The 14,131-nt window shown below is 43.0% G+C and overlaps 1 protein-coding gene across 2 annotated transcripts in view; it reads right to left on the bottom strand.

Annotated features, from left to right (window-relative positions):
- The window catches only part of EIF2AK3 (eukaryotic translation initiation factor 2 alpha kinase 3), an 81,812-nt gene extending 67,895 nt beyond the window's left edge, over positions 1-13,917 (bottom strand). The window contains exons 1-2 of one of the 2 annotated variants that reach the window (XM_019970274.2): positions 13,383-13,504; positions 4,317-4,374 (exon numbers count right to left, since the gene is read on the bottom strand). Coding sequence is in view for 1 of the 2 variants with exons in the window: in XM_019970273.2 (XP_019825832.2) it covers positions 13,383-13,693 (311 nt within the window). In the remaining variant the exon portion in view is untranslated. Of the gene's footprint in view, positions 1-4,316; positions 4,375-13,382 lie in introns of both variants that reach the window. The other variant, XM_019970273.2, reaches the window with a different exon arrangement.
- Positions 13,918-14,131: the final 214 nt, after the last annotated feature.

Here is a 14,131-nt window from a genome sequence, read left to right as displayed (position 1 = left end):
CAGCAGCAGCAACAATAACGACGTACATCTGCAACTTCCAAATTTATATTTCTGGTTCTAGGCCCCTTCCCTGAACTCTGGGCATACATATCTAACTGCCTGCCAGATTCGGACTGTGTAACAGGCTTCTCAGTGTCCACATACCTAAAATCAATATCCCCAGACTGATTCCCCCAATTCCTCAAACACATGGTGCATAATTTTCCCTCAGATCTTTCTGGAACATACACCCCAGGTACATGACAAGCTCTCAATAAATATTTGTGGAATGAAAAGATGTGTTGAACAGTCCTTCTAGGAATTTGTTAGGTGTATTTGTCTACTTCTCAAAGATGATACAAATTCCAAGCATAGACAGTTATGTTCCTGGTTTGGATTATAAAATGCTACTTTTATCTATTCTACTTCATATACGATATATAGAAATTCAAAGTAAAGCTACAAGTTGACCAAGACAAACCAGTTCAAGTAGTCTCCTTTGAAACCTTTCAAAGAAAATAAGACAAGCCAGTTCAAGTAAACTCCTTTGAAACCTTTCAGAGAACTTACTCATTTAGCAAATGAATAAATTTATCAAGAGAATAAAAGTGTTAATATAATTTAGTTCCCTATCTATACCAAGGGAACATTTCATGCAAAGATGGGCTCGATAAAGGACAGAAATGGTATGGACCTAACAGAAGCAGAAGATATTAAGAAGAGGTGGCAAGAATACACAGACGAACTGTACAAAAAAGATCTTCAAGACCAAGATAATCACGATGGTGTGATCACTCACCTAGACCCAGACATCCTGGAATGTGAAGTCAAGTGGGCCTTAGAAAGCATCACTACGAACAAAGCTAGTGGAGGTGATGGAACTCCAGTTAAGCTATTTCAAATCCTGAAAGATGATGCTGTGAAAGTGCTGCACTCAATATGCCAGCAAATTTGCACAACTCAGCAGCGGCCACAGGACTGGAAAAGGTCAGTTTTCATTCCAATCCCAAAGAAAGGCAATGCCAAAGAATGCTCAAACTACTGCACAATTGCACTCATCTCACATGCTAGTAAAGTGATGCTCACAATTCTCCAAGCCAGGCTTCAGCAATACGTGAACCGTGAACTTCCAGATGTTCAAGCTGGTTTTAGAAAAGGTAGAGGAACCAGAGATCAAATTGCCAACATCCACTGGATCATGGAAAAAGCAAGAGAGTTCCAGAAAAACATCTATTTCTGCTTTCTTGACTATGCCAAAGCCTTTGACTGTGTGGATCACAATAAACTGTGGAAAATTCTGAAAGAGATGGGAATACCAGACCACCTGACCTGCCTCTTGAGAAACCTATATGCAGGTCAGGAAGCAACAGTTAGAATTGGACATGGAACAACAGACTGGTTCCAATTCAGAAAAGGAGTTCATCAAGGCTGTATATTGTCACCCTGCTTATTTAACTTCTATGCAGAGTACATCATGAGAAACACTGGGCTGGAAGAAGCACAAGCTGGAATCAAGATTGCCGGGAGAAATATCAATAACCTCAGATATGCAGATGACACCACCCTTATGGCAGAAAATGAAGAGGAACTAAAAAGCCTCTTGATAAACATGAGAGAGGAGAGTGAAAAAGTTGGCTTAAAGCTCAACATTTAGAAAACTAAGATCATGGCATCTGGTCCCATCACTTCATGGCAAATAGATGGGGAAACAGTGGAAACAGTGGCAGACTTTATTTTTCTGGGCTCCAAAATCACTGCAGATGGTGACTGCAGCAATGAAATTAAAAGACGCTTTCTCCTTGGAAGGAAAGTTATGACCAACCTAGATAGCATATTGAAAAGCAGAGACATTACTTTGCCAACAAAGGTCCATCTAGTCAAGGCTATGGTTTTTCCAGTAGTCATATATGGATGTGAGAGTTGGACTGTGAAGAAATCTGAGCGCCAAAGAATTCATGCTTTTGAACTGCGGTGTTGGAGAAGACTCTTGAGAGTCTCTTGGACTGCAAGGAGATTCAGCCAGTCTGTTCTAAAGGAGATCAGTCCTGAGTGTTCTTTGGAAGGAATGATGCTAAAGCTGAAACTCCAGTACTTTGGCCACCTCATGCAAAGAGTTGACTCACTGGAAAAGACTCTGATGCTGGGAGGGACTGGGGGCAGGAGGAGAAGGGGACTACAGAGGATGAGATGGCTGGATGGCATCACCAACTCAATGGACGTGGGTTTGGGTGAACTCTGGGAGTTGGTGATGGACAGGGAGGCCTGGCGTGCTGCAGTTCATGGGGTTTCAAAGAGTTGGACACGACTGAGTGACTGAACTGAACTGAATTGAATTTATGAAAATAAGATTTTGCCATACTATGCTATGCTATGCTATGCTAAGTCACTTCAGTCGTGTCCGACTCTGTGCGACCCCATGGATGGCAGCCCACCAGGCTTCCCCGTCCCTGGGATTCTCCAGGCAAGAACACTGGAGTGGGTTGCCATTTCCTTCTCCAATGCATGAAAGTGAAAAGTGAAAGTGAAGTCACTCAGTCGTGTCCAACTCTTAGCGACCCCATGGACTGCAGCCTACCAGGCTCCTCTGTCCATGGGATTTTCCAGGCAAGAGTACTGGAGTGGGGTGCCATTAAGAAAAGGAACAACTGGACTTCCTTCCCCACACATTATCTTGCATTCTAAAGAGATCTACTGGGAGTTGGAGAAGAAGGATAAAGTAAGTCAAAAAATTATATCATAAGGAAAGGTATAAAAAATTCAAACCACCATGGAAAAGAAAATGAAAAATAATATACATATATGTATATATAATTGAGAATATTATATACTTACAATTGAGTGAGTCACTTTGCTGTATGGGTTCAATCTCTGGTCTGGGAAGAACCCAGATGCTGCAGAGCAACTAAGCCCATCTGTCATAACTACTGAGTCCACGCTCTAGACCCTGCAAGCCATAGCTACTGAGCCTGTGTGCCACACGTACTGAAGCCCGCGTGCCTAGAGCCCGGACTCCACAAGAAGAGAAGCCACAATAAGAGTCCAAAGCACTGCGGATGGCAAGCAACCCCCTGCTCACCACAACTAGAGAAAAGCCCAAGCAGCTACGAAGACAAAACAGCCAAGAATAAACATTTCTTAAAAAAAGATGCATATGTCTTATGTAAAGATTATGCTTTTTAAAATAAACAAGAAAAAAAAAAATAAAATAAAATAAACAAGATATTTTCAGAAAATAAGATATTTTCAGATGATGAATTGTATCTAGAGGGTATGTGTGAATTCAAGCAATAAGTGAAAGAAAGAAAAACATGCAGGCAGGAACAATTAAGTACATCATGCTCTTAACTGGTTATTGATATTAGTATCAAATTCTTAGATCTGTATGGCGTATCCTTAATTCTTTTTAACTCTTCTTAATGGGAATAACAGAAATTTCCATAACAAACCCTGTCAATTCTTCTTGCACGCTCAGGTATGTCCAACTCTTTGCGACCCCATGAACGTAGCCCACCAGGCTCCTCTGTCCATGGGATTTCCCAGGCAAGAGTATTGGAATGGGTTGCCATTTCCTTCTCCAGGGGATCTTCCTGACCCAGGGATCGAACCTGTGCCTCCTGCATCTCCTGCACTGGCAGGTGGATTCTTTACCACTTGAGCCACCTGGGAAGCCCATGTCAGGTGTCCAAAAAAAAATTCATTATCCCCACTGCTATAATTTATGGGCTGGGTCTTAAGCACATCACTGGAAGAGGGCTTTCCCTTCTGCTGCTGCTGGAAATAAGTAACAGCTGGAGGGCAAAGAGATACTTAACAGAGTTACATCTTATCACATTCTTGGAGAGAGATGCTCTGAAATACTATTGGTTGAGAGCCACATGAAGGAGACAGACACTGCTGAAAAACAGTCCTCCAGCTGAGGTCAAAATAAGATCCCCTTTCCTCAAAAACAAACAAACAAACAACCCCCCAAAAAACAGGGAGAATCTAAGGCCATTTATCTCCCCATGATCCACTCTATTTGGCAGTGTCTATGAACGAGATGAAAAACTCTTTAACTTATTTAAAAATCAAAAGAACTACACAGGCAGCATTTCCAGGGGAAAGAATCAGAGCTTTGAAGTCAACCCTGTGTGCCCATCCCCACAGCCCTGCTGTTGTTCTGCTCATGGCTCCATTCAAATTGCTTTTTCATGGATAAAACAGGACGATTTCACCCAGCTCAGCATAACTCAAATTGACCTGATTACCAAAATAATCTGGAGTGCTTGTTAAAAACCAGTGAAGATTCAGAGGTTCCCTCTGCAGAGGGGTTTCAGAGATGGTGGCTTAACAAGTACCTGAAGTGAGTCTCAAGACCAGTCCGGCAAAGAGTGATTTACCTCAAAGGGCGATTGCCTGGGAGTAAAAAAAAAAAAAAATAATAATAATAATCCATTACCTGGATTAAGATGGCCTACTAATCAACGCTATCAGCAAACTCTAGAAATTTCTCTCACATACAGGCTGCTTCAGTTTACAAAGTCATTTGTTTGGGTGATTCAGCAGCAAGCACTTTCTCTCACTCATAGTGTGATTCTTCAAAGCCCCTTTCAAGAAAGGTTTGCAATGACCTCTCTTGAGGCCAGGTCTCCTCCCCTCATCAGGTTTGTCCCTCCAGAGGTAGCTGGAACACAGTGCGTGTGCTCACTCAGTCGTGTCCAACTCTTTACAACCCTATGGACTATAGCCCACCAGACTCCATTGTCCATGGGACCTCCCAGGCAAGAATACTGGAGAGGGTTGCCATGCCCTCCTCCAGGGGATCTTTCCAACCCAGGAATTGAACCTATGTCTCCTACGTCTCCTGCATCAGCAGGCAGATTCTTTACCATTGAGCCACCAGGGAAGACCTTAGTCGGAACACTGGCTGTCTCCCATTCTAGACCAGTTCTTGCCCCCATCCTCACCTGCCATCCTTACAGCTTTCAATCTCCAAAATGTAGGCTGAGGAATTCTAGTTTTATCCAAAGTCCATCACTTACTGTATGTGTAATCTGACAGCTCCCTAAACTAATGTAGTATTTACAGTTCATCCCTCTCCCAACCCCAGTTCAGCATTTTCAGCAGGGCATCACCACAGTGCATTCAGAAAGCTTCCCTTCTCTCCCCAGGCTTTCTGCATCCACCCTATCACTGAACATCTATATCAGAAATGAAACCTGCCTCCTCCCTCACCCCCTGCATTTCAACAACAGTTGTGTACTCTCGATCTGTTTTTCAAGCTTCCTTTAAATCTTTTCATTCTTCTTCAGTCCCAGTGCCCTTGTTCTATGACATTAGAACATCTTAAAAAGACGTCCAGCCTACAAACCAAAACCAAACCAAAAAAAAAAAAAAAGACTAAAAAAAAAATTAACAGAAAGCAAAACGCAAAACAAACAAACAAAAAAAGACTTCCTGCCTCTGGTTTCTTCCTTCCTCTACTCTTCTGACAGTTTTGTTTCTATAATTGAGATCTGATCAACTTCCAAAGCTCCCTGTGCCCACTGAAGAAAGGCCACACTACTTGGTATCACACATAATCTGGCATAATCTAGGTTTCTAACTCTTTGAACAAAGTTCCTTTGTTAACTTGGCTCATATCTTTTTTTTCTTTATTTTTTTGTTGTCTCATGTCTTAAATGATTTCATATGTCCCCCAAATATCACTTCTAATGAATTTTCCTATCTTTAGAGAAACTATTTAAGTACTAATCACAATATTCAAGACTTTTGGAAAGAAAGAGCTGATATTACTAATTAAGTCTGGTATTTAGTTCCAGTGCAAAACCGAGAAAACTTGACTCCTCAGTGAATGGCCAATCTCCCTTAGGTTATTTGGAAATCATAGAACCAATCTCCTGGCTCCCCCACAAGCAAGTACATAAGGGTCCCGGAGCCCTGGTTTGGCAACCACAGCTTTGAGCCTGTGCTCACATCATCCCAGCAGCTGAGACCTTCCTTGACACTTCATATTCAAGGGCTCACTCAGTTGACGTCTCCGTTCTCTTCGCTCTCAAACTCCTCTTATGTCGTTATCATCCATCTCAGTACAGTTAATTCTTTAACACTTGTAGCTCCCTCTTAGGCCTGGACTCGAGGACAGTCCACGTATCCATCCCCAGCACCCAATAGTGTGGAGCTCCTAATAAGATGCAGTAAGTGTTCGTTGGATGAATAAATTTTGCTGGGGCAGATACTACTACTCACATAAAACAAAAAAGGAGCTGAGAAAGATGTGAAAAGATGCAACTTGGCTAAGGTCATGCACCTAAAAGAGATTTTGGACAGAACTGTGAAGTATAAATTTCGGGTTTTTTTTAAACTCTAATTCAACTAGTCTGTTAACTATATGTCTACATAAGTGGCAACTCCTATATTACTATAAGGTGCAGCTTTTATTCCCCCCAGAAATCTCATCAAAATGTCACACATCCTGTTACTGTTCTGATTATGCCCTTAACTGAGCAGAAATGCTCTTAGACCACAATGAATACCAATTTTAAAAAAGTTTGTTTGCTCTGACTTCCATCACCCAGAATCCCTGCCTATTATAATTAAGTTTATCAGAGTCTGATAAGTAAATGCTGAATTCTTTCATACAGTAACTTTGCCTGAATACATTTTCCATTTGAAACAGAAGTAGGTGACAGTAGAAAGTTCTATCGATTGAATGGTTTCTACGTTAACAACTGCTTATTTTAAAATTGCGTATTTCCTTTCATAGGAAAAAAAAACAGTCACAATATTAAAAATGTGATTGGGTTAAATCTGCTTTTTTTTTTTATGTAACAAAGAATCCTCTGCCTAAAATATATGCTCTCACTCAAGGAAGCCTATATTCTTGTTGAAAAACAAACGTATTAATTGGACTTTACTTCGTAGTCCTCACCTACTAAGTAAATCTTCAGATCAAACTTCCTTTATTTAAACCTGTCACAAGACTAGTCATGCCCCCAATACAAACAAATATAGTGCCAAAAATTACTAACTATATAACTCTGACATATCAGCTAAGCCTTACAGAAATCCAGTGTAAGTTTTCAACAGCATAAACCAAGTGAGAGCAGCAGATATCTGTTTCCAATTAGAATTAAACATTTTCAAAGCATTTTGTCTGCTTTATTCCATGAAATCTTTTAAATAAAATGGTTATTGACAAATAGAACAGCGTGGAAAACATTAAAACAATGGTTTTTAAACTTTTTATTTTGTATTGGGGTATAGCCAATTAACTGGAGGAGGAAATGGCAACCCACTCCAGTATTCTTGTTGGAGAATCCCATGGACAAAGGAGCCTGGCAGGCTACAGTCCAAAGGGTTGCAGAGTCCAACGTGGCTGAAGTAATTTAGCACACAGCCAATTAACAATAGTGTGTTAGTTTTAGGTGAACAGTGAAGGCACTCAGACATCCATATACATGTATCCATTCTCCTACAAACACCCCATCCAGGCTGCCACATAACACTGAACAGAGTTCCATGTGCTATACAGTAGGTCCTTGTTGCTTATCCATTTTAAATATAGCAGTGTGTACACGTCCATCCCAAATTCCCTAACTACCCCTTCCCCCCAGGCAACCATAATAAGTTTGTTCTCTTAAGTCTGTAAGTCTCTTTCTGAAAAACTTAAAAAAAATTTCCCCCTCTCACACTTAGTTCTAAAATCTACCAGCTTTACTTCCTGCATTTTAAAATGTTTTGTAATAGAAATATACAATCAGCTCCTATCTTACCAAAAAAAAAAAAAAAACAAAAAAACTCGATGGAGTTTCCAGACAGTATTTATGGAATGAAGGACCATGCGGAAGCCACAGCTTACAGCAGGTGATAAAGACAGGTCACCTTCTGCGCCCAGGAGTGTGAATACAGAACAGTTTCCTCTACCCTGTCAATCTCAAAGCCAGAGTCCAGATGTCAATTACACTAAAAAGACAATTATAGACAGGAAGGATAATCTATTATTCACCAAGTATATTTACTTTGGCTTATAGCCTGCCTTGAAAGTTATGCACAAATTCTTCTTTCAGTGTGATTCTTAATCAACTTTAAAAGTCTGGGATCTTATGGTTGCCAAGGGGACGGGATAGTTAGGGAGTTTGGGATGGACATGTACATAGTCCTATATTTTAAATGGCAAGCAACAAGGACCTACTGTATAGTACATGGAACTCTGCTCAGTATTATGTGGCAGCTGGATGGGAGGAGAGTTTGGAGGCGAATGGATACATGGTATCTATGATAAGGTTCCTTTGCTGTACACCTGAAACTGTCACAACATTATTAATGGACTAGACCCCAATACAAATTAAAAAGTTCTAAATAAGTGGAAAAAAAAAAGTCTGGGGTCAGAAAAGTGAACAGATAACTGAGTTTCCTTTCAACTCTGTATCCTATAATTCTATTATTCAATGGTCATTTTAGTTGAAAAAAAAAAAGGCTTGATTATGAATTTGAAAATCTGAGGAAGACTAGATTTCTAAACCATTGATTCAGATCAGATCAGCTTGTAAAGGATAGAGAGGAGAAAGAAATACAGAGGAATTAAATCATCTTATATTTGGGAAGTGTTTTCCTGTTTCAACTCATTAAATCCAAAAATTCCAGTTTACAGATGCACAAATTAAAGAAGCATGAGAGATGAAATGAATGTCAAATGTAGTGACTCTTTTGTTAGAGGGGAATCAGAGGCAAAAGGAACATAATACTTTAAAAATTGGTGTGATAGCTAAAACTAGTGCTTTACAACTTCCAAGGTTGTCAGATGTCAATCTGAGGATGCTCAACCCATCACAAGAATGCCAAATGACATCTTGCAGTTTGCTTTTTGTGCTGAAGTCAGAAAACTGGTAACTCATCATTTAACGCCAACGTGCATGCACAAAACTGAACAGTGAGGTGAGATTTTGACTTTCTTCCCAACACTCTGAAATGACCGTCTCATTTAAATTTCAACTAAATGTAATATTTACCAGAAGAACCGCTGACAACAAGACTGCTACAAGAAAAACAAGTTCATTTTAGCTACTTTTTAAAGGGAAAAAAAAAATAGTTTATTCACTCATTTACATGTCTGAGATGCAGAGTAAGCATTCAGATTGAAAATTCCATCACAAGAAAATAAAAATTCCATCAAGAGAAAAAAAAAAAAAGAATGAGCAAGTTGCATTCTGCTTCTTGGGAGACAAAATACAACCTGTAAAAACAAAGATCTCAATTTCCCACCTCCTACTTTTAAAAGTTTTGCAAAGACTATGGCTCTTCACAGTTATCTGAAATAAACACTTGGTTAATCCAAATTTGTTCCCCTAATCTTCCTTCTTTAAATAAACAGGATATTGGTTTATTATTATAGAACTGATATTCTTTTTTTTTTTTTTCCACTTTTTTCTGTAGCGCACTTAAAAAAAGTTTTTTACAAACTACATATTTATCTCTTGCTGATTCTACCAATTTACTTACTCAAGGTTTCTCAAACTTTCCATACTATTTAAGCTACTAGGCAGACACCTAAACCCCAGCCCATATTATCCTAACCAATTCTCTTTGCCAGGATCTCTTATTCTCTGGCAGGCAAAACTCCTCTCTTTTCACTCTTTTTCTTTCTGAGAAAGAAGCAGTTCTGCTTGCCAACTACCTTCGCCTCCTCTCCTATTCCTTTCTTTTCCAACCTGTCTATATAAGCTCGCACTCTCTGAATATATAAAGAAGATCAGCAATCCCAACAGGTTTAACAGTGAGGGACTGAGGAAGTGGGGCCAAAAAGGATGAATCTTTTCTTTGGGGGTTGCGGGGAGCAGGGAGCTGTGTAGCGTGGCTTTAAGGATCTCAGTTCCCCAGCCAGGGACTGAACCTATGCCCCCAGCAATGGAAGCTCAGAGTCCTAACCACCGAACCACTAGGGAATTCCCAAAAATGATGACTCTTTAACCCCTTCTCTAAGTATGCTTGCTTGCTTGGTAAGTCACTTCAGTTATCCAATTCTTTGCAACCCTATGGACTGTAGCCTGCGAGGCTCCTCTGTCCATGGGATTTTCCAGGCAAGAATACTAGAGTGGGTTGTCACTCCTGACCCAGGGATTGAATCCTCTCTTACATCCACCTGCGTTGGCAGGTAGGATCTTTAGCACTACCTTCATCTTCTCAGTCCTCACCCTATGCCTCCTGTACAACCTGGCCAGCTGTACCTGTCTCCTTTGCCAACTTATCTCTCCAAAACATAAAGGGCATTTCCTGAAGTTTTTATCACAAGCTCCTCTTTGCACAGTTTCAACCATTTACCCTGACATCTCTCCATCTGCAGGCACTGTTCCTACTTAATGTCTCCCTCTAGACTTCCTGCCAGCACTACCAAGTCACCATGTCCAACACCAACCCAGTTACCTTTTCCTCTCTGCTCCCCTTAATCTTTCCACTTTCCACCTGTGCCCTACTCCCTAGCCATCCCATATGCATCTTTAGCTGGTGGTGCCAAGAGAGGAGGAATCAATTTATTTGCCAAGAAGCAAGGTTCCACCTGCAATCTAACTCTACCCACTCTGTTCTCTATCCACTGGACAGTGTACCTCTCATGGGCACTGCTATAACATGCTCCTTTTGGTTTCCACACCTCAAGTTTTTTTACTGTACACAGTAATGCCGGAGAAATAGTCCCTAAGCACAAACTTAGATCAGGCCTGGCATTTGACACAACACTTCTCAAACTGTAGTGCGTGAGGGACTTTCCTGATGGTTTAGTGGTTAAGACTCCTCACTTTCATTGCAGGGGGCACGGGTTTGATCCCTGGTTGGGGAACTAAGGGAGCTTCCCAGGTAGCGTTAGCGGTAAAGAACCCACCTACCAATGCAGGTAGACGTAACAACACAGGTTCGATTCCTGGGTTGGGAAAATCCCCTGAGGAGGAAATGGCAACTCCCTCCAGTATTCTGGCCTGGAGAATCCCATGGACAGAGGAGCCTGGCAGGCTACGGTACACAGGATCACAGAGTCAGACACGACTGAAGTGACTTAGCATGCACCCATTCAGGGAACTAAGATCCTACATGCCAAGGGGTGCAGCCAAAAACAAACAAACTGCAGTGTGCATGTGAATTGCATGCTGATCTTCTTAAAATGCAGATACTCATTCAGTGGGTCTCAGCAGTGCCTGATTCTGGATTTCTAACATTTCCAGGTGTTGATGATGTTACTAGCATATGGCTGTATATATACAACATGGCTGCAACCTATTTTTCTAGGTTTATCGTCTACCCCTCCCTGCCCAGCACATATGTATGTATGTTTGTAACTCTTTCGTACCTACAGGTCACTCACATGCACACATACACACAGATGCATACAAACAAAAATAATGCGTGTGTGTATGCACTCAGTTGTGTCCAGCTCTTTGGGGCCCTGTGGACTGCAGCCTATCAGGCTTCTCTGTCCGTGGAATTTTCCAGGCAAAAATACTGGAGTGGGTTGCCATGCCCTCCTCCAGGGGATCTTCCGGACCCAGGGATCAAACCCGAGTCTCTTGCATCTCCTGCACTGGCAGGCACTTTCTTTACCACTAGCACCACCTGGGAAGCCCTCCCTAAACACACAGTTTCTGTGCCCCTGGCTGTTTCCTCAAGTCCAGCCTCTGCTCATCACATTTCTACCCACTTTTGAGGAAGCAACTCATTCTGCCAGAGTGTTTTCTTGTCTTCTTTCCTACCTCACCCCAGTACCACTCACTGAACACCACAAGAAACATGGGACACTGATAGCACTTAATTTGCATGGCTTCTGCCCTGTAATGTCATTACAGGTCATCTTATTTAATCCTCACTGCTGGACTGCACCTCTTCCTGGAGGACAGGGGCTATCTGCCTAACCTCTGTAACCCCAGGGCATCATGGGGGGGCCTTTTAAGCACCAATAAATACCTGCTCCAGTGGATCTGTATTTTAGGAAAAATGAAACATACTACTCCACTTCATGTAACTCACTTTGGGCAAGTGCTTCAGAAGTTTAAGATAAATAAAAACATTCTTTCTGGATAGCTAGCTAATTCATTAGCAAAACCTCTGAAAATTCTGTCAAATGTTTGGCATTTTAAAATCATCTACATATAAACATTCAAAGGGTGTTTCTAAAATTTTAGTACTTCCCAGGTGATGCTAGTGGTAAAGAACCCACCTACTAAGGTGGGTCGGGAAGATCCCCTGGAGGAGAGTATGGCAACCCACTCCAGTACTCTTGCCTGGAGAATGCCATGGACAGAGGAGCCTGCCGAGCTACCGTCCACAGGGTTGCAGAGTCTGACACGACTGAAGTGACTTAGAGCCCTCACCCAGGCATATAGATCAAAGCGCTGATATTTAACTGAAAAATTAAAACTAATTTGTCATAATCTAGTCATTACTACATTTAAACTTAAAATGCTTTCTAATTCAGTAACCCTCTCTGGTTTAATTTACCTAATGCTGCTGTTATCATTCCATCCATTAAATGGGATCTCACTTTCTCCTCGGGTGTGCTAAAGTTAGTCATCTGCGAAATAATTTACCATTAAAATGCCTCACATGTGCCCAGCCATGAAAAGTGCTTTAAAACATGTATTTTGAAGAAACGTTTTTAAGGAGATGAAACAACTCAACCAAAACAGCCCTATATTAAATGTTTATATACTAAACCCTCTAAATATCAAAGAACTGCCGAAATTCAAACAAACAAACCATAGCTTCTGAACTTTAGTGTGTTCAAGAATTGTCTGCAGTGCGTATTAAATGTGCAGATTCCAGTTTCTTACCTTGAGGAAGTCTAATCCAGTCAATCTGGAATGGGATTTAGAAAACTGTACAGTCAACCAGCATCCCCGGGCGGTTCTAATGCAGGTGTTCCACAGATCTCAATTAGAGAAATACTGACCTCAACCCTGGTGCGTGGGCACTACAGGGATGTATTTAAAGAAAAATGTTGAAATCTCTTTATGAAGTTCTTTCCCCAAACAGCTGTCACACTAGCACAGACATAAGGTAATTCATTAAAAAAAAAAACGATGAGGAGTGCTGTAAGTTGCTTGGGGTAGGAGTAAAGCTCGAAAGCAATTAAAGAAGGAAAGTAACGTTTCTTTCCCACTTCTTACTCCGTTCTCCTAGCATCCTCCAGGTACCTTCGAGGATGCTGCTCGCACCAGGGAACTACAACTGGGCGCCAGGGAGCAGAGTGAGGCCCTTCTCTGGTCCAGGGGATGGGCAGGCGGCCCCGCTCTCTCCCCCAGGTCGTCATCAGTGGTCCTCTGCCAGCTAGAAGTCGCGGCGGAGGGGGGACCGCGGGCCCCGGAACCTCCGCGGCGCACGCGCATAAACAAGTCGCCTCCAGGGGTCAGCGATCCCGGTGCTCTACCCGCGCCCCTTACCTGCCGCACGGCCGAATATCGGGCTCCTCTTCCGGCTCCGGCTCCGGCTCCCGCGCCTCCTGCTCGCCTGCAGCCGCCGGCAGCGCCTCGGAGTCCTCCACCGTCACTTCGGCTGCAATCACGGCTCCCGTCGCCGGCACCCGCGTAGCCGAGGTGGGAGCCGCCGCGGCCCCAAGGCCGAACGCCGCCTCCGCTGTCGGTGCGAGGAGGTCAGAAGTGCGCCGCGCGGTCACTGTCCCAGCCACGAGCCCCAGCAGCAGCGGCAGTAGCAGCGTCCGTGCCAGCGACCCCGGGCCGGTGGCGCGCTCCATCAGCGGCCCGCCCCGCGAGCCGGCATGGAGGTGTAGCCGCCGGCGCCCGCCTCTCCCGCAGTTCAGAATCCCCGACTAAGGCGAGGACGCTCTAGGGACTCCGCCGCCGCCTAGATGGTCAGGAAGTCCAGCAGCTTTCCCTTGGCCACGTCTTAGCCCGGCCTCCGCCAGCGCCACCTGAGTGACAGCCTCCTCTGGACATCGCCCATTGAGCGAGCTTTCCGCGCATCTGCTCGCTGATTGGCTGCAGACTCTGCCACTCTGGGTACCGACGCTAGTCTTGTTGGAGCAGGTGGGCTCTCCCGGGTTGTCAACAGCAAAGCTGCCAATCAAATTGTATTGCCTTTAGCCCGAGGCCCGCCCTCTTCCGGACGCGCTTACCAATGAGAAACGACTCTCCAGGCAGCATTTTTACCTGATTGGTTGATTTGGCAGTAC

The sequence above is a fragment of the Bos indicus genome, chromosome 11, assembly GCF_029378745.1.
Source record: "Bos indicus isolate NIAB-ARS_2022 breed Sahiwal x Tharparkar chromosome 11, NIAB-ARS_B.indTharparkar_mat_pri_1.0, whole genome shotgun sequence".
NCBI classification, from domain to species: Eukaryota; Metazoa; Chordata; class Mammalia; order Artiodactyla; family Bovidae; genus Bos; species Bos indicus.
This window is presented reverse-complemented; position numbering and strand designations above follow the sequence as displayed.